The sequence below is a fragment of the Daphnia pulex genome, chromosome 1, assembly GCF_021134715.1.
Source record: "Daphnia pulex isolate KAP4 chromosome 1, ASM2113471v1".
Taxonomy (NCBI): Eukaryota; Metazoa; Arthropoda; class Branchiopoda; order Diplostraca; family Daphniidae; genus Daphnia; species Daphnia pulex.
In genome coordinates this window covers 427,312-447,799 of record NC_060017.1, presented here as the reverse complement: position 1 = coordinate 447,799, position 20,488 = coordinate 427,312, and the positions used below count along the sequence as shown (strand labels likewise).

The 20,488-nt window shown below is 40.2% G+C and overlaps 5 protein-coding genes, 1 long non-coding RNA gene and 1 pseudogene across 6 annotated transcripts; 5 read left to right on the top strand and 2 right to left on the bottom strand.

The window, feature by feature from the left end:
* The first annotated feature begins 266 nt into the window (after positions 1–266).
* Positions 267–3,408, top strand: LOC124210443. The gene is made up of 5 exons (XR_006881196.1): positions 267–387; positions 536–2,873; positions 2,943–3,046; positions 3,117–3,199; positions 3,262–3,408. It is a non-coding gene; the product is annotated as an uncharacterized LOC124210443 (long non-coding RNA).
* Positions 3,409–7,176: 3,768 nt separating this feature from the next.
* Positions 7,177–10,431, top strand: LOC124209775 (protein purity of essence-like). The gene is made up of 4 exons (XM_046608001.1): positions 7,177–7,482; positions 7,556–7,647; positions 7,715–8,396; positions 8,471–10,431. Exons 3-4 carry the CDS (start codon positions 8,031–8,033, stop codon positions 9,809–9,811), a joined length of 1,707 nt encoding a protein of 568 aa, XP_046463957.1. The 5' UTR covers positions 7,177–7,482; positions 7,556–7,647; positions 7,715–8,030; the 3' UTR covers positions 9,812–10,431.
* Positions 9,815–10,531, bottom strand: LOC124192187 (thioredoxin domain-containing protein 9-like; the record flags this gene model as incomplete). The annotated part of the gene is made up of 3 exons (XM_046585389.1): positions 10,489–10,531; positions 10,033–10,428; positions 9,815–9,966 (listed from the first exon to the last, which is right to left on the bottom strand). Coding segments are annotated over exons 1-3 (591 nt in total), but the record flags the coding sequence as incomplete, so codon positions are not given.
* LOC124210417 lies at positions 10,430–11,894 on the bottom strand (annotated as a pseudogene).
* Positions 11,895–12,198: 304 nt separating this feature from the next.
* Positions 12,199–12,916, top strand: LOC124192180. Its single transcript, XM_046585378.1, has 2 exons — positions 12,199–12,696; positions 12,759–12,916. Exons 1-2 carry the CDS (start codon positions 12,384–12,386, stop codon positions 12,914–12,916), a joined length of 471 nt encoding a protein of 156 aa, XP_046441334.1. The 5' UTR covers positions 12,199–12,383.
* A 724-nt stretch (positions 12,917–13,640) lies between these two features.
* On the top strand, positions 13,641–16,865 carry LOC124210284 (extensin-2-like). The gene is made up of 5 exons (XM_046608435.1): positions 13,641–13,722; positions 13,911–15,374; positions 15,510–15,544; positions 15,968–16,359; positions 16,435–16,865. The coding sequence occupies exons 1-2, from the start codon at positions 13,719–13,721 to the stop codon at positions 14,825–14,827; spliced, it is 921 nt and encodes a 306-aa protein (XP_046464391.1). The 5' UTR covers positions 13,641–13,718; the 3' UTR covers positions 14,828–15,374; positions 15,510–15,544; positions 15,968–16,359; positions 16,435–16,865.
* Positions 16,866–16,953: 88 nt separating this feature from the next.
* LOC124210434 (mediator of RNA polymerase II transcription subunit 11-like) lies at positions 16,954–17,672 on the top strand. The gene is made up of 4 exons (XM_046608496.1): positions 16,954–17,049; positions 17,121–17,205; positions 17,263–17,403; positions 17,466–17,672. The coding sequence occupies exons 2-4, from the start codon at positions 17,121–17,123 to the stop codon at positions 17,624–17,626; spliced, it is 387 nt and encodes a 128-aa protein (XP_046464452.1). The 5' UTR covers positions 16,954–17,049; the 3' UTR covers positions 17,627–17,672.
* Positions 17,673–20,488: the final 2,816 nt, after the last annotated feature.

Genomic DNA, 20,488 nt, shown 5'->3' with positions numbered 1-20,488 from the left:
GGGCCAGTTATTATGTCATTAGATTTAATTTAATAAAGTTCTCCACCGCAAGCCACAATGCCAGATGTAAATTTATAATACATCAAAAGGTCCACGAGAACGATAACCAACGTGACGCCCAAAGCCAAATACGTCACGCCCTAGAGGTAGGGTTAGAAAATCTAGACTCTTACCTCATACGTCGCACGTGAATAGCCTAAAGCATGCCCAAGGCCGTTTTTTCCCGCTTCAGACGGATGATGTGCTTTATTGGAGACATATAAAAAGGGAGAAAGAGACAAATTTAATCAGTCGAGTGTGTCTCCTCCACACGACATCACCAGCAGTACTTCAGTTTGTCATCCGCTGTATCATCTAGATCAGAGTACTTTCAGCTCGCTACTATGGGTAATTATTTAACTTTAATTCTAGTTCAGTAGACTTTAACATATTGTTTGCAACTCTCACATGTTTTTTTTAAGTTAAATTTTAAAAAAGTTTTGCTCACTAATTGTGTAAACGACATATTAATATGGTTTTATTTAGTTTTCTTTAGCTAACTACGGCGTCATGCTGCTGTTGGCGGTTGCATCAATGATGGCCGGATCGACCAAGGGAGGACCTGTTGGCCCGTCTCCTGTTTACGCCCCCAAGAAGGCAGAGTACGCCACCGAGGCTCCAAAGTACTACACCACAAAAGCTCTTGAGTAGTATACAACGGCATCCTACTACACCACTGCAGCCTCCTACTACACCACTGCAGCCTCCTACTACACAACTGCAGCCTCCTACTACACAACTGCAGCCTCCTACTACACAACTGCAGCCTCCTACTACACCACTGCAGCCTCCTACTACACCACCAAGACTCCCGAGTACTACACAACGGCTTCCTACTACACCACCAAGCCTCCTGAGTACTACACCGCTGCCCCCTATTACACGACAAAGGCCCCTGAGTACTACACCGAGGCTACAAAGTATTGCACCACCAAGGCTCCGGAGTACTACACCACTGCAGCCTCCTACTACACCACCAAGGCTCCCGAGTACTACACAACGGCTTCCTAATACACCACTAAGGCTCCAGAATACTACACCACTGCTGCCTACTACACCACCAAGGCTCCAGAATCCTACACCACTGCTGCTTACTACACCACCAAGGCTCCAGAATACTACACAAATGCCTCCTACTACACAACAAGAGCTGCTGAGTACTACACAACTGCCTTCTACTACACCACCAAGGCTGCAGAGTATTTCACCGAGTCCCCGAAATATTACTCGGCTCCAAGCTACACCACTGAAGCTTTCAAGTATCACGTTGCGCCAACTTACTACACCACAGCTGCCCCAACTTACTACGCAGAGCCGACTTACTACACCGAGGCACCTCAATACTATTCAGCCCTGAGCCACTACGAGACCGCCGTTCCAGATCACTACACCTATACTGAGGCAGTTTACTACACAGAAGCGGCAGAATACAAAACCACGACATACGCCGCTCCGAGCTACTACCCTAAGGCCCCCAAGTACTACTCTGCCCCGAGTTACACCACCACAGCGGCTCCTTACTACACCACTGAAGAGCCTAAATATTACGTTGCCCCAACTTACTACACCACCTCTGCTCCGTCTTATTACGTCGATCCGACCTCTGAAACTCCGATTCACTACGAATTATTCTCAGAGGGATGAAAAGAATGGATAAGAGAAGAGAAACACATTTTTCGTCATTTTATTATTCATATCCGGAATTTGTGTGTGTCTATTTGTGTCTAGCTGGCCCAGGAGCAGATTTTAAAGACAAATAAGGGCGTGGAATCACGAGGATAAGCAACTATTAGTGCGGTAACACTCCTCTAGCAGTGGGAAGAAAAGGGGGAGGAGCAGCAGCAGTTGAACGAATCATTGCACGAGGTACGGGCATCCGAGATCGAACCGAAGGGTGAGCAGCTTGAGGAATTCTCAAGCTGCCTGCTTGAGAAATTCTCAAGCTGCCTGCTTGAGAATTCAACTGCTGCTCCTCCTCCTGTTCGTTCAACTACTGCTCCCCATCCTTATGTTCGACCTTCCAGAGTGAATCGTTTGACCGCACCAACAGTTGCTTATCCTCGTTGGAAATAAGGGTTTCCTTTTGATTGTTGATTGTAAAAAATTAAAATGTGATCACGAAATGTTTTTCAAGTTTTATCATAAATTAAAATTAAGATGCCAAATTACTGTTTTTTAAAATACATTTTTGGGGTTTATCGACCGGAGACTGGAGCACGATATTTTTTTGTTTGTTTTTGTTTATGACCTTCAGTGCTCTGGTTGGGTGGGTACAATTATTATTTAAAAAATACAGAAGAGAAATGGAGGACTATAGAATTTTTCTCAGGTTCTCATAACAACTTTGTTTATCTAAACTTGCCCTTGAGAGAACTTTTTCAGTGATGGTAAACAATGAATAATAATTTACAAGCGAAAGATATTCCGTTTTTTAATCTGAAAAGGCTATGAAAACTGATCGAAAACATAATACTTATTTTCTTTTTTATTATTAATAAGGTGAGGACTGACTGCCTGACACTATAGACTGGAAAATGATTTTTTTTAACAAGAAAAGTCAAGACATTTTGATTTTTTTGTTTTTACACTAACCGCAAAAATCTCTTTTAGTTTCAAAACATGTAACAGCGCTAAAACTGACATTCCACTGATTCCACTGATGTTGTGCCTCGCTGTGAACAATGTAAAGCTGTTGTAAAGCCAGATGCAGTGTTTTTTGGCGAACCGCTTCCTGAACGCTTTCGATTGGTGGAAGAAGATTTTCCGAATTGTGATCTACTGATTATATTAGGAACTTCACTAGTTGTTCAGCCCTTTGCATCTCTTGTCGATCGGTATAAACAAACGTCGCACGTGTTCTATGGTCGGTATTGATTCTAACTTAATGTTTGAATTATTTTTAGTATTCCGCCTAGATGCCCGCGTCTTCTGATAAATTTCGAGGAAGCGGGAAACGAAGACCCTGTTATGGTTGTTCTTGGTTTCAGTTGTGGGTTGCAGTTTCATGGTGAGTCAATTGATTGATTGGTTATCATTATCTTCCAAGATATTTTATTCTTTATTATGATAAATTTTAGGAGCTGACAATTTCCGTGACGTTGCTTGGCTTGGTGATTGTGACGAAGGATGCTTTCTATTTGCAGAAAAACTTGGTTGGAAGGTATTTAAGTGATAACTTTTTTTTTTACTTTATCCTAAATCAAAAAAAAAATTTTCTCGAAGGATGAACTAAATTCATTGATTGAAAATGGATGTGAAAGCGAAGATTCGCGAAGATTCGGTAGAAACAGGTGCTACTGAAAGTACCTAATAATAGACGCGGCATTAATAGTCTCGTAACAAAAGACTTATAAACGTCTCGTGAAAGTATCAAATTTGTTTTGTGTTGAATATGCTTACGATTTACTTGCGAGAATCTCACGCCCTTAAAATGAGTAGTTAAAATTGAAAATTCCAATGCTTTTTCAGAGTGAACAAAATAAAATGAATTAAAAATTAAAAAAGCTTACTTTTCTTAGAAAATATTATTGGTCGATAGCTCCGATTGGCGTTTGTTTCCGATATCATCAAAGCGCATACACATAAGCGGGGAACAACCCATGCTAATACAGGGGAAAACCATAACGTATGTTAGTCAAGGGTTTCCCGTGACGTTCGGTATGCATTTACGAAAGAGGAGCAGAAAAAAAGCGGGTTACATAGGGAAGAAATTTGAACCGCCAAAAATTTAGCAACCAAATTACACTAACCAAATAATCAAAAAATTATCAGTTAAACAAAATAAATGCATAATCTTATTTAAAAAACCGAAAAATGCATTTTCTGTTCACATTTACTTAGTTAAAAACTCACAGATCCTCCCCAACTCTCTCTATTTAAAATTAGGCGCTTAGGATGCAGCGTTGCCATTTTCACAATTTACTGAAATTTCGTAAAATTTCTTACACACCGACGTCTGATGGCCCCAAGGCCCCAGATTATGACGTCTGTCTGTCGGAAACTAAATAAAGTTGATATCCCTCTATTTTTTAAGATATAATTTGGGCTTGCTAAACAAAGTTGATTTTTTTACCGTTCACGCCGATTTCGGGATCGCGTCACGCTTGAACGCCCCGGCCGCCAGTCGACAGACGTGGCTTTTCGTGTGTGTCATACCCCCTCTAACCACATTTTAGCCTCAAACCTTTTGCTAAACAAAAATCATTTTTTGGTCACCCAGCTCCCAGACTATTTGGGTCGAACTCTGATAAGCTACAACACCTGCAAAAAATTTCAATAAATAATCGCGATTCTAATAGGGTAAAACAGCGAACTGGGACACGGCCGGCGAAAACGCGAATTGGGACACAAATCGACTTTTTTTTCTTAAAGTAAAATACAAAAAATTTTGAGGTTTATTGCAAAATCTAATTAATTAAATTTAAAATATAGGGGGGGGGATACGCTATTAAGCAAAAGGGCGTCATATAATATTCAGAATTAAACGAGATATCGTTAATTGAAATTTCAGAATTTTGCTTACGGCCAAGAAATTTGGGCTCTGTGTTGGCTGTTAGCAAAAATAATTACGGCATAAGGAATATCTAGAGTATAAGTGAAGTAATCCCTTAAATAATTATATCAAAAGATAGAGAATGAAAAGTTCTACAATATTGTAAAAGGTTTTGTCAGTATTTTGAATATTTATCGAAATATTTCATTACCAGGAAATGGAAGAAAAATGCGAATTTGGGACAGCAGACGCGAATTGGGACAAAAAATTTTGAAACATTTTTTTTTCGTTATTTCGCCATGTCTGTACATCAATCGACGCAGAATTTGAAGGCGAATCGATTGATGTATAAGGTTTAGGGTTTTATTTTGTAATTTAAGCATTTTTTGAAAAATAATATTTCAGGGACTCAGGATCGATTCTATCCAGGTTCAAGAAAATTGTCATTTCAACTTATTTGTTTTTTATTCTTTTCATAAAATGGCATTAAAAGCGAATAGGGTTTCAGGAATTTTCGCGAAAATTTTTGAATTTTATGTCAATATTTGAATTAGATAATGGCTCTTCTTTCTCATAGTACCCTATCTTATGTCCCAAACTATAGCCCCTTATTATTTTATTGGCAATATTATTTAAGTCTTAACTTTTTTCATTAATCCCTTACACTTTCATAAAATGTTTGGGATTCGCTTTAAAAAATGCAAAAAGAACGAAAAACCGAGAATCTTTTTGAAAAAATAGTTGCAGTTTTGCTGCCATAAGGTGCTATGATGCTAATTGGGACAGCCGAATGGGGGACTTTGTCTATACTATACAATACTCTATCGCAGACATCTTCGAAACAAATCGTAGCTCCGAGGTTGAATGCTAGATTGGAATGCGCGGTTTCCTTGATGAATGAGGTTCGAATCACATATCCGGTAAAACAAATAATTAATTCATGGTTGAAATCCCAATTGTATTTATATCTTTAAAAAATTCCTGATTAACGTCCATTGTCAAATGGATTTTTTAAAAAATTTATTCGGTAAGAAAAAATCCCGCTCTGATCCCGCTCTAGATCACTAGTAAGATCTTCAACATATTCAAGACTTGAACCTTCTACCTTTGAAGTAGCATTCTACTACCTTATCCACTAGAGCACCACAAACTTCTAAAACAATAACATGTCAACATTTCATTAGCGAAATCTAAGCCCAATTTGATTTCTATTTTCATTTGATATCGCGATTTCATTTCAAATGATCTCAATTATCAAAGAGAATAAGAATTGTTGCCGATAACATAATTAAACATTTGGTCATTTAAGAGTATCGAACTCACAACAATATTCTTCGTTCGCCGTGATTATACCGCTACGCCATTATACATTGACGAAACTTTAGGTAAAGGTAAAGCTAAACCTTCTTTTGGCGTAAGTTTGGGACATTCGCAACACGGACGTCCATCTTCCCAATCGAATTTCTAGATATATGAACAACAGCATTTAGTTAAGTTTTTTATTTTGTAAATCGTATGTTATACCTTTTAGATTAAGCTAATAAGTTCATGAGATTTTCAAAATCACATTTTTGTGCTGTTGAACAGTTTTGAAACACGATCGAAATTGTTTAGCAGACTGAAAAACTTTTTGACAGCTCAATATTTTGATTTTTTAAATCAGAATATCTTAATATTTTTCTATTGCACCATACTTAGTGTCTTAAGCAATTCGATTCAGAAAAAAATTCTGCGTCGAATGAAATAATTAGTTTTTAAAAATAAGTCTGTCCCAATTAGCATTTTTTGTCCCATGATTACACGTTTTGTCCCATAATTCGCATTTCGTCGATACACGTAAATGCCATAAGAAAGTCTATTAGGAAAAACGCTGTCCCAGTTCGCTGTTTTACCCTAAACTACCTGATATATTAAAAAAGGTGTTACCTCCAATTTCTTCATTTAGCTGTCTGAGACTAGCTTCTAGCTCCAAATTTATTAGTGGCCAGCTTTATCCAAGAGTCAGTCGGCTCTGGCAGCGGCATGCGACCATCACTCTTTCCAGCTTTTTCATCAAATTTCTATTCTCACAGCACGATAGTCATTATTTGACAATTATTAAAATTTTAACTCATGTAAAACATTACCTGAATGTAAACTTTGACAACGCAGAAAATCAAATTGAGCGTATTGTCTTTTGGAAGAATAACGATAGCAAAACCATTTGCTTGTCCACGCTGACGGTTGCCTCCGTTTATATAATTTCCTAGCGCAAGAATGATACCCAGGACGCGAGAAATTTCGACTCTCGTCATCAAAAAACATCCACTGCTAGATATTTTTTTTTTTTTAAATACTTACTTTGAAATTATTGAGCGGATTTGAGATGGCGGCAAAAATTTCAAAGTAACTATTTTGAAACATAAAGCACGCTACCCGCTCAGAAAAAACTTGGTATATGTTGGCCAGCTCGAGTAGGAAATTTTCTGGCTTGTCCATGATAGCATCTGGCTGTTGTTCCAAAGTTATATGCGCATTGTAGCTAATTCATCTTAATCACAGTCAAATGTCTCAAATCATGGTGAAATAAAGAAACTGCATAATAATTTTTCCTGCTGCGCACTCTTAAGTCTCTTATCAAACGTGATGCTATTTTTGCTTGATATCGTTTGAGATTGGCGCAGTTCGGTATTGACCTCAAAGTTACTGTTTAGTAGCATTTGGTTCTTAACAGCTGATTCACAGCACAAACCGAAAAAACCGACAGAAAGGACTCAGTTGCAATATTTCTTTTCGCCGATATTTGTGTTTTTCTTTTGCATCTTTTTGTCTTAACAGTATTTCGTAAAAATGGCGGGCAGTAGCCCAGGATCAGATTGGAGTTTGATTTTACAGAAACGATGCCTGGCTCGTAGAGCAGAAAATGAAACGCAAGGCAACTTACTAGATGTTGCGAAATGCGTTGGTAAAACGTAATATAATCCTTGGTTTGATCTCAATAGAAAATGTTCTGTAAATAATAGTTTTTTCCTGTACATTTTCTAGTGAAAGCAGTTTGACTGCAAATGATGATAATGACTTCAACCCTACTCTGAGCATTTTGCTGGCAGATTTTTTTGTTCGAAATGCCTCACAAAGTAAGTACTTAATTTCAATCATTCCTGCCTGCTTCTTTGCCTGTTAATTAAACATTTTTCACACTAGGAAACCTTACATTTGGAGGAATCATATCCAACAGCTGCAAGATTATTATGCCCAGCTTATTGGGAGCACTGAAAAAGTCCTGCAATGATTTGTTGGCTCAAAATCCTAGCTCTCAAGCTGTTCAGCCTAGTCATATCCTTCTAGCATTGAAGGCATTGAGTACTGGGGCATTGGAGATGAATGACACAGATTTCGAATTACTTGAAAGCTACTTGAAGGACTCTGACAAATCAAAGGATTCTGGCAAGATTTTTTTTCTCATTTTTTCAGAATGCTGCATGTTGACAGAATGATCTGATGATTAAAATTGTTTTAAATGATTCATCAGAACCTGATGAACGTGGGCTGCCTATTGGCTGCTATATCTGTGGCGACATCTCACAGTATCTTTGCTGCTGTGAGCCCTGCCCCCACCAAATCGGCCGGAAGCGGCAATCCGAACATGCCCCCATCGAAGCAGTCGGCCAGTCCTAATGCGGCGACGGCCGTTTGCAACCGAGAAGAAGAATGGGAAAGCAACGCCGTCACGGTCGTCGAGACAGCCGTCGAGATTTATCAAACCTTGGCAACTCTCATCCAGAGATCGCCTCGCAGCAGCCGGATGTACTACGATAACTTTCTGTACGTAGCTGCTTGGCTTCTACTGTCGGGATTACAGGGTCAAATGACCCATACCAGTCAGGTTAGTTGATACTCGCTGCCATTTCGAAATTCCCTCTTCGTCTAATTGCAAAATTTCTCTTTCGACTCAAATAGACGGGATCAGAAAAGGGAACCAAAGAAGACAAGGGCAAGTCTCCGAGCAAACACAAGGATGGATCGAGAATCAATTTGACTAAAATCCAGCAAGGCTACGGAGGCCTGTCGGTTGTCTTGGCTTCGCAGGCGCTTGCCACTTTGGAGAAACTATTGGAGCCTAATGGCATGCTGGAGACGGAAGAAACTCAACCCACGCCCGTTGGCTCTGCGGGGTTTGATGTCACGGAAAACTACACACACAGCCAGAGAATTTTCCGATTGCTTTCGGACCTGCCTCTGACTCAGTTGCTCTTCCACGTCGCCACAGTTAGCTACCGGAAGTCGTGCAACCTGAAACGCATTCAGAAGAATGGCGACGGAGAAACGGTGTCACTGTCCGATTCGGCCACCTATTACGACGACGACGATTTCAGTTGCTCGGAAGAGAGCAGCGCTGCCGAAGAAGAGGAAGACGATGACGACAGTGAGCCGATTCTTGGTCACTGGTTCGAAGAGACGATCACGCCGCCTGAGCCTAAGAATGGCAAGAACAAGGGCGGGCCCCACGATCCGGAAGATGCCCGTAACGCCTCGAAATCGTGCCACCGGAATCTGGATATTTCCCTTTCCGTCCCCGACAAGGGTGAACCGCATGGCTACATCCTGTTGGCCACGCAAATCTTTGCCTTCATGAACGATCACATGCTCTGCTCACCCCGTCTGAGGCAGTACACCATCAACAGTCTGTCGGAACACCAGCTGATTCTCTTGTCCGCCATTGTCAAGGATCTCGATCGCGAAACGGCTCGAACCGAGACTGGGACCATCGCCGCCTTTTTCGGACAAACTCTGGGCCAGCTCTTCAGCCGTTTCTCGCAGTCGTTGGCTCGCTACACGCACAACCTGCTGGCTTACGAACTGATGAGTCCGTCCCTGCAAATCGCCTTGCTCAGCCACTTGAACGTCAATCCGTGGTCGGAAGAAGAAGACTGGCCGCTCCTGGTTCATCCGAGGAGCTTGGCCGTCTTAGCCCAGGTCCTTTTGTCTAAACATCGGAAAGACAGCAAAGAAGAATCTCGTCAAACAAGTGAAGCTGCCTGCTTATCCATTTGGAGGCGGCTCTTGGAGACGATGATCAAGTACATTGAAGATCCGCACGTTGCCGGTGACAGAGATCGGGAGACCGAGGACTTAAACGTAGAACACGCCCAGCTCCTGCTCTTCCTGTTCCACTCGCTGCAGTTGATGCAAAAGAAAGCCATCTTACTTCTCTGTGCACAGACGCTGATCCGCGCTGCTCAGGCCGCCTTCAGCATCATCCCTTTGCACGACACGCAACTGATGTTGCTCGCTCGGTGAATATTCAATTACATCAGCATGAGCTATCCTCCACTCTAATACTTCTGTAGTAAAGTCATCAGTATTGCCTAATTCACCAAATCCAACAACATAATCCTTGGTTTTTGCATCTTTCACTAATGCCAGTGTTGGCAAAGTTTTAATCCTCAGTCTCTCTAAAAATGGGACTAATCATTATAAGAACTTTAAAAAAATTTTGACTAATAATTGATTATAGATACCTGTTAAAAAGGGACATTTTTCAGCATTAATCTTACAGAACTTAGTTTCCATGTGCTTCCTTGCAAGTATATTAAGATGCTTATCAATAACTTTGCAGCGAAAGAAGTCATCTCTGTAGAAGTGGCAAACAAAGTTTGAAGATTTTTTTGCCATTTCCAAGAAATCCTTTTTCTCAGCTATCTCGGTACTTTCCATCCGAAAATTAAAGTTAAAAATATAAATCGTTATAATTACATTGATTTTCCATTGCTGCATTTTCTGCTGCCTCAATTTCATCTCTTGTACTCGTTTCCTCCGAATATCTTCCAAGCATGCTTTCAAGTCATCTTCCGTCAAAATGCCCAATTTGTCAATTCTTTTTGAACAGGAAATTGATAATATATAATTGAATAATTCTACATGGCGAAAATGCGTTGTATTAAATAATATTCATCATCGAGTCTTTCTTCTACAGCCTTTAATATCTGATTCTGCAGGAGATTCTAAAATTTGTTCCATCTTTGAAATTACAACGGGATAAAATACGGGATAAAAAAACGCGGGAACAATTTATAAAAGCAAGCTTTACAGCAAGAATAAAAGAAGTTTCCATCACGAAACTCTGGTCCGTCTCCGGCGATGTTGCCGAGAGCCCAAACAGCTTGCTTGGCCACAACTGGATGAGGTGACCCCAACAGGGAAATGAAGCCAGCAACAGCCCCAGCACTGACGACAGCAGCACTGACGACAGCCTTTGACTGGTCAGATGTGCCTGAAGCAATGTTGGTGAGAGCCCAGGCTGACTCAAACTGAAGATCGGGACTGAAACATAGAAACACCATTAGGAAATTTTCAGAAACCATGACAGGCACTTGACATACTTGTTGACACGACTGAGGAACTCCACCAGCTTCGGAACAACATTTGCATTGATGAGATTGTCAATGGGTGGATTACATTCCCTACTGAGGATTTTACGGGCAGCGTGGGTTGCAGTGATTTCCTTGTTCTCGTCACCACTGTTTATACCTGCATGATAATGAAATGCAAGTGAAAAGAAGCAATTTAAAAAAAAAACTGTCAAAACATACCATTCACTATGTCCTCAATCTTCATGTTGGCTGCAGCCATGCAAATTTGTTCTTGGAGAGGGCTGAGAGGCTCATCATTACTTTTAAGGTTTCGTCTCTTCACCAAGTGGTGTCTCTTCCTTCTTGGCTTTCCTCAACTTAAAATTCACCCCAGTACGTCTACTCCTCATTCCCTATGCAGGAAATATGAAAAATCTGTTACATTAAAGAACCGACACTAGTTATTTTTAGGAATTTACCTCGACATCTCTGCCTTTGTAATTGAAGTCCTTCAACAGGCTGGGATTTGATTCAGTAGGCATTGTGATAGTGTAATTTACTCCAGCTGTCAAAGAAAAAGAATTCTGAAAGGGGTTTCAAATCTGGAACAATGACAAAAGAATATTGAGAAATGGGACTAAGAGAATAAAGCAACAAGGAGAAATAATTTCCAGCGCCACGTGCAAAATTTCCCAGACTATGGCAGTCGTTAACAATGTGTCAATGATGACTCGCTCCAATTATTTCACAGTTTGTTTTGGCCATAAAATTAGAAAATTAAAAGAGAGAAATTACCTGCGGGACTTGTATAGTTGTCAGCAAGAATCAAATGATGAACGGTGACCGTTTGTTGATCGCTAAAAGAAATAATAGAAAAAGAATTCCAGATTTCCAGCATAAGCCTTCTTCAGTAACTGAAGAAGAGGGAGGAAAACGGAGAGACGAAACCTGAAGAATAATCATGAGCCTCTAAGCCCTCTCAGCCTCTCTTCAGTTACTGTCTTACTGAAGAAAACTATGATTTCCAGACGAGAGACGACGAAAAAGAAGAAGGGGGAGGGAATTTCAAACCTAACCGTTGCGCGTTGCCAAATTTATTCATTGAAGAAATCGGAATGGGATCAAATCTGGCAACGTAAGCAGACGAGAATGTAAAATTTTCAAAATAAACAGAAAATGAAGAAGGCACGAATCTGGTCATAATAGAATTTAACTGAAATTGATAAATGATAATTGATTTTAGCAAGAATATGTTATGAACATAGGTTGAATATTTGTTTTCATCAATAGACCGGGAAACAGCTAGTCGCTAAAAGAGTAAAAGCATAGCTATATATTTCTAGGTTACCTCTTTTGCTGACTTCACGGGCAGTCTCTTTCCCGATGCCGGTCTATTATGTCTATAAAAGTAGTCTGGTTTTAAATTGTTGTCCTATTAGAATGTCGACTATTGGTGTTGTTCTCGACGTGGATGTAACGTTCGTTTGATCAGCGTCTGTGTCACTCACGAAACGGGAGAGATGAAGTTTTCTCGTCGCAGTACAAATTTTCAACACCGACATCTGCCAAACGGACCAAATTTCATCGGCAAAGAATTTCGTCGCCAGCTGCTTGTTCAATTGGACAATGTTGCTGCAGCCGATTCGGGAGAAATTCAACCGGCCACTCCTGCTTCCTTCTATGAAGAACTCCGTCGGCAGGTTATCAAAGGTGGTGTCCCTGAATCGCTGATTCCTTCGTTCAGGTGTGTCCGCAATACAATTTATCGTTACCGTCAAAATCGTAAACTACTTGAGACACCAAGAAATTTGGATTCCAACAAAGAAAACAGAGGTACCCCATTTTGAATTATTTTTGTGAGACTTTGTTTGACTCGATCTGTTTTTCCATCTTAGAAGAAAATCATTTATTAGTTTCAGTGGAAGAATTATCTACTAGTCTTGACTCTCCACATCCAGAATCTTCGAACTTATCGTGTGAAGAGTCGGTTTATTGGTCAGAACCTGAGCAGACGGAGCCTTTGTGTTTGGTGACGAGGAAAAATAATAAATAATAATATCCCTTCAGATCTACCAGAATCTTCAGCACGAAAATTTTGCACAGGAAACATGTGACCACTTCTTTTAAAGCCCTTCGGATAAGTTTTAAGTTCATTTGGTCCAGTGGTTATCCCTCATAATCTAATTGTTTGTTCCAGTAATTTACCACCAAATTATACGTTATAAGCCAGTCATATGTTTTACAGTTCTGTGTGGAAATATGGATACCAAGTACCTACGTTTAGTCGATTTACCCATTTTGCTCTTGGCTGTTCTTATTAGCCGAATTTCCCCTTACGTTAATACATTCATGATTCGTATGATCAAGAGAAATAACACAGCGATGAAAATCTTGTTAACTTCTGAATTATCGGGGATCAATAAAAACGATTTAAAATTAGCCGCGTCATGAAAATATTGATAAATAAGAAGTGGATCGATTTTTAATATTTTTACGAATCATAATTACATTTCAAACATTACTATCGGTGTCTTATTCTTTAATAGAAATTAATATTTATTTTGTAAATTTCAATTGCGGAAATATTTAATTCTTATCTAATAACAGGATTCTTACAATGAAAAATAATCTGCTTTATTGACTGTGTGGCATGAAAAAGGGGAGGAGTTAGAATCTTGATTCTTTCATTATTACAAAGCAAATCACGCCAGCGGCGCGAATTTTGGGGTAATGGTGGGATATAAAAGACGGGAGTAGAGGCCATTAAAATCAGTCGAGTTCCCCTTTTCGACACGTCAACAAGAGCGCTTAGTCTATCTGCCATTTACTGTGCCATCAAATTTCAACCTGTTGCCATGGGTATGAATTCTTTATTTATGTTGTTTTATAACTTGTTACTTAACTTGAAATGTATTTTTGTTAACTTTCAGCAATATTTTTTAACTCTTTTAAACATAGTATAGTGTTTGATGTATCAAATAATTAGCGTGATCAATTTGAAATAATTCTTTTGACACTTTGATTAACTTTACAATTTTTATCATTAGCTAACTTTGCCATCACGTTGCTGCTAGCTATTGTCTCGATGTTGGCTGGATCTACTACGGGTGGACCGATGGGCTCATCTTCTGCATCAAGTAGCTATTACCAGACCACAACAACGAAAGAGTACTACACCACCAAGAAAGCTGAATACTACACGACGACTTACGCTGCTCCCAGCTACTACACTGAGGCCCCGAAGTACTACACCACCAAGGCTCCCGAGTACTACACCACAGCTTCCTACTACACAACAAAGGCGCCTGAGTACTATACTACAAAGGCTCCGGAGTATTACACCACAAAGAAGGTCGAGTACTACACAAAAACCTACGCTGCCCCTGGCTACTACACAGAGGCTCCGAAGTATTACACCACCGAGGCTCCAAAGTACTACACCACAACGTATGCAGCCCCTAGCTACTACACCGAGGCTCCGAAGTACTACACCACCAAGGCACCTGAGTACTACACAACACCGGCGCCTTACTACACCAAGACCTACGCAGCTCCTAGCTACTACACCGACGCTTCCAAGTACTACACCACCAAGGCACCTGAATACTACACTGAGGCTCCAAAGTACTACTTGGCTCCAAGTTACACCACCACAGCAGCTCCTTACTACACCACTGAAGCTGCCAAGTATTACGTAGCGCCAACCTACTACACCACAGCTGCCCCAACTTACTACGCAGAGCCGACTTACTACACCGAGGCACCTCAATACTATTCAGCCCTGAGCCACTACGAGACCGCCGTTCCAGATCACTACACCTATACTGAGGCAGTTTACTACACAGAAGCGCCAGAGTACTACACCACGACATACGCCGCTCCGAGCTACTACCCTAAGGCCCCCAAGTACTACTCCGCCCCGAGTTACATGTATAGTAGCCATTTACAGCAGCCGCACGTTTGACAGGACATCAATCTTCTTCTTTCAGTTTGAGGAGGTCAGCTGCACGAGGTCGTTAACTCTGATTGATTTCGTGTGTGTGAGATTGGTGGTGTGTATGTGCATGGGGCCGGTTTTATCGGAAAAATCGAATCGGCCGAAAATTCAGTGTGTTACCGTAGTGTGTAGTGTGTGTGTGATCGGTGGCGTGGTGGTGGTGGAAGTAGGAAAGAAAGAGGATCAAAGATGGCCACCGGGTGGACATCTTCGTCGTTGACGTCTGCGAAGAAAGAGAAATTCCAGCAAAAACCAGCGATACTGGACGAGAGCAGGGAATCGCTCAGCTTGTTGTCAATCCTCCGGGCGTTGGATGTTCCGGTGACTGAAGATCAAGCCTGGGCAATTTTATACCAGTCGGCTAAGACGGCCCTCCAGTGTTTCAACAGCGCCAATCCTCGTGAAATGCAGGTGATGAAGTGCTTCGTCGTCAAATTACCGTCTCACCTTTGGATTCATCGCGACGGTCACGTTCACCCGCACTCGTTCCAGGTGGCCGCCGATTCCATCGAAGGTGAGTGTCAACTGTCGTCTGCTCTTCTCCTCCTACCACACACCGTCCATATTATTTTTTAAAAAAGAAAAAGAAATGGTTTTTTTTTCGAATTGATTTATTCATTTTTTTGTTTTCTGTCGTTCCCTTTTATAGCTGAAAGGCGGACGGTAGCCGAGTGTCAATCACAGGTGAGTTGACTTATCTTCTCTTCTTTCTCTTCTATTTTCTTTTTCCATCCTTCATCTGTCTTTTGGTCTTCTGTTTTTTCTTCTCCCTTGTTCTTTGATCCCCACCGACCAGTCCGACATTCCACACACACACAAGATATGCAAATGAGAGAGAGAGAGAGAAGACTGGAGACCGCGGGAGCGTGTGGATGCGGTTAAAAGCCTTTTGTTCTTGATTTCCTTCTTTTCTTTATCGCCCCTTTATCCAAACGAGAGCCACACACACACACGTAGAAATAATCAAAAAAGATGGAGAGAATAAAAGACATTTCACATCATCCATCACCGGAAGCGCGGCAAAAAAAGATTCCTTAAAAGCAATGGTGCTGGAATGGGGGAGAGAGAACATGACGCACACCTTTTTTATTTTTGAATTATTTTCAGATGGATGAAAAGAGGCCTGTCTTGGCCGACTGGTACCGTCGCGATGAATCCAAAGGTGAGACGGTAATTTGACGACGAAGCACTTCATCACCTGCATTTCACGAGGATTGGCGCTGTTGAAACACTGGAGGGCCGTCTTAGCCGACTGGTATAAAATTGCCCAGGCTTGATCTTCAGTCACCGGAACATCCAACGCCTGGAGGATTGACAACAAACTGAGCGATTCCCTGCTCTCGTCCAGTATCGCTGGTTTTGCTGGAATTTTTCTTTCTTGGCAGATGTCAACGACGAAGATGTCCCCCCGGTGGCCATCTTTGATCCTCTTTCTTTCCTACTTCACCACCACCACGCCACCGATCTCACACACACTTTGGTCGGCCATATCCAGTGAGGTAATTCCAACAAATTAGTTTCCTCGGGTTTCATTGGTGAATTGAGTTTAATGGTTTTATTTTGGTCCTATTTAGGTGGAAACGTTGTCAGACACGTTGAAAAATATTCTTTTCTTTTTTGGATCCGCTGGATTCTTCGTACCCGCTATTTTGATTTTACTGGTCGCTCTCTATTATTATCGCTCTAAAGCTGTGGCGAATCGTGCTGTGGTAGAATCACTCACGTCACAACTGATCCTCGAAGCGGAAGATAAACAATTTTTTATTACTAGGTTAACCGCTGTTGGTAAACAGCAATTGCACGTTTGAATACTTTATTGTACACCCCTCAAATTATTATACCCAGATATGCTTGATCGTTAACGTTTTTTCCCTCGTACTCAATAATTTACAGAACGCTAAAGCCAAAGTTTTAATGTACCTACTCCAGCTCAAATTTAGTTAAATGTATTTCATCGGCGTCGAAAGAATCAAATTAATAAAATAAAAAACGGAAACCCTGAAAATTATGTTTCTCAAAATGAATTTCCTGTTTGTTGTGGCTGTTGTTATTGGTGAACAAAATTTTCAGATTGCCGCTAGAGGGTTTCCCAAGCTTGAAATTCGGCTGCTTGCTGCCCCTCTTTGAAAAATATTTCAAGTAAAATTTATACTTGCATTCTTTTACACAAGGTTCAAATTACATAAAAGGTTAGATTTAATATTGGTTGTATTTTATAGTAAGTTATTATGTTACTAAATTTCAAATTTGTTCGTTAAAGATGGCCAATTCGTCTATGCCTATCGAACGTCTTCAAGCCCTCGATAATGTGGAAAAAGAAATCGCAAGTTGCATTCAGAGTGCTGGTATAGAAATGCTGTATTAAATTTGAAAACTCTCAATAATTCATCTTGAAAATGAAGGACAAGCTCTTACGGAACTGAGTAAAGACAAAGCCAGTATGAAACAGGTGGAAAGTCACACGTCACTGTTTCTGAAAACCCTCAATCATGTTGAAGGGGAATTGTCAAAACACATAAATTACTTGACCCAAGTTTCAACAGGTATGTTCTTCCTTTTCAGCAATAATTACAGTAGAATACAATTGTTTCTGTGTATTTTGTAGGGTCACCTCATGAGGGGACATCTTATGGTTCAGTGAAAATGTACAAAACAGCTCGTCATAGAATTGAGCATACTCGTACAAGACTTCAAGATTTGGAGAACCTGAAAAACAGAGCCTTGGCTTCCTCAGTTAGACCAACAACAGCACAAAACAATCCATAATCTTTGTATTATTTCCTGATGTTTTAAATGAATTTTGTACCAATTATATACTTTCTTGCTTACATTTACTTTCAGCGAATTAGATGTATCATAGCCAATCCAAAGGCATTTACAGCAAGCAATAAGTTGTCGGAAAAACCTTTATGCTAGGTGTTTGTATACTGAAGCTATACACCACCATGCAATTAATTTGTTGCACATGTGAAGAAGTGACAGATAGATGTCGTCCATGGGAACCGCGGCGATTTCAACACATCACCGTTACGGAAAGAAAACGATCAATACTGGAAGCAGGTTCCTGTTTGCTCACAGTCGCGCTCCGACAACCTTTACGGGAAAAGATTGTACTCTTTTCGTATAGAGCTGATTTTCTAAAATTTGAAAGTAGAAAGGAATTCTCTAAAGTAAACTGTGGAATATTTTTTTTTCGAGAAGTTTAGATTCTCAAATTGCGCAGATGGCGTTCATGATACCAGTGGTTCGTAATGATTGGGACGTGTGGATGCGCTCCGGGAAGCCTCGCCCGTCGGGAAAAAACTCACGTAATATTTAATGGGCAGCAGGTAAGAGTTATTTTCAATCACTTGATATGGATTCCTTTTAAACATTGAGCGAAGCCAAGCAAATGCTGTTATTTCTACTACGCAAGTGCAAATTTTATCATAAGCGGAGGACGCATATTTGAAATTTACACTCGTACAAACTTGTTGATTTAGCAACGTTTATGCAATCTTTTCTGTTTTGAGATTTAAGCTACTCATTTTCTGACTGGAGGACGACAAGGTCGTATTGTGCTTTTTCATCAATAGAAATTTTCGTATGAATTAACGTTTCAATAGGTTTTAAAAACTAGTTATCATATATGCAACAGATTTCAGCGGTGTAATAAAAATTTCTGCGCGTAAATGTTTCAACTAGTTATCACGTCAAGTCGTCAAGTACCTAAAAATAGATCATCTCAGCGGTTGTCAATGCGCAGTATATATTGTGAAGTGAATCGAGTCGCGAAACCTGTGTGATACAGTAAATCTGTTGCTGGTCGATCGTTTCAGCTTTATTGATTTTAGCCTGTTAGACAATGGGTTTTTACTGGTATTCTCATCTTTCTTGTCATTCTTACAGATAATAGACTCACCACGACTTATTGTGCGAAATTGCTGCATATCACTTAATTTAAATGTACCTTAAAGAAGACTACAGATTTAATAGTTACAATTGTGATATTTTTAAACCTTAATTGCCTCAAATGGTTGCATTTCACTAAAACTAGAATTTAACTATTTTACAAATAAGTACTTGATTAACCACTAGTTGTACGCAATGTCTCGTCGTTTTATTCTGTTTAATCACTTAGACAAATTAAGCCCTTTCATGCATTTTTACGGCTGAGATTTTAAACTAGTCGCGTTCGCTTCCGGTTCGCTTATTTAGTAGGGTTTATAATATTTCACAGTGTATAAACCAACAGTAAGAATACTGAGACTTTATTGCCATGCTCGGTTATGTTGACTTCTGTTTTATATCGCACACAACCAGACTACCGAAAGCCGCTCGGATGACACGAATTTATCGACCACCCCCAGCCGTAACGGCATCATGGCGGATACCCACAGAAATAAAAGAAGTTTGGCCATTGAAATTCGTAATCAGCAACATTTAAGGATCAGCGGCGGTAGTCTTCCAATCAGCCCATGTCACGCTGCCTCTCAGCGGATCATCTTCGCGACATCAACGACCTCTGAACGGCACCTCACGTCTCCATTCGATGCATAGTAGTTATCGCGTAGGGAAAAGTCGTGCTTTCGAACCGGAATCAGTGGTCGTCCAGGACGAAGCAATTGCTTCCCTACCTAACAGTTTTGCCATGTATAATAATGCCAGGTTAACAGTAAGGGCCAGCTGTTGCACGTGTTGTGGGTCCAGTTCCACATTTTGCAATTCCTCAAGCTGCTCAGCCAGTTCGACATTGGCGGCCGTAGCTCGTGCAACGATTCGTCCAACTGCTCCTCCTCCTCCTGTTCGTCCTTCCACTGTCATAAGAACATTGAATCGTTTGACCGCACCAACACTTGCCCATCCTCAGCCCGCTGCTCCTGCCATGTACGTAGCTAGAAATGCACACTTGTCACAACCACAAGTCGGTCCTAGGCGTTTAAGGTTATTTTTCTATCTTGATTAAAATAATTAATATGTGATTACGTAATGTTTTTCTTGTTTGATCATGAATGAAGTTGAATGAAATTGCTGTTTTTTAAAATACATTTTTAAGGAGTTTAATTTGAGAGCCAATGGATGAAGAATTGAAGATTTCCCTCCTCTGGAAACTGTTCCAGGTTTTTCTTTTAACTTATTTTTTGTCGACCGAAAGATTTTTACAGCGACTTGACAAATTTGTGTTTTTTTTTTTAAATTGTGATTTTGATATTTACGAATAATTGAAAAAAAAATTCTGAACAAAATTGTCCGCTTATATCCAGTATAGAGTATAAGCGCGAAGCGGACCATTTCGTTAAAGAAAAAAAGCTTTCAACTTTCACTTTTTCGTAAATATCAATATTTTATTCTCGTTTTTACATATTTCGAAAGCTCTAGTCAATGCGATAATTTTCCAGTAAAATTTATTCGTTTTTGTTAAGTTTTCGGTACTTTTAAAAAGCAATTTTTAAAGTATTTTTCGTGACCCGAAATGCATAAACAAGTATAACTTGACTACCTGTATTCGACATTTTCATCGGTGTATTTATCAGAATATTGTATCTCCGTATTTAGGTGGAATGTTGTTGAATTGTTTGATTCGTCAATTGAACTAAATTAAGATTCTCGTGCCATCTTGTAACGTAAAGACATACTTGGCAACTTGGT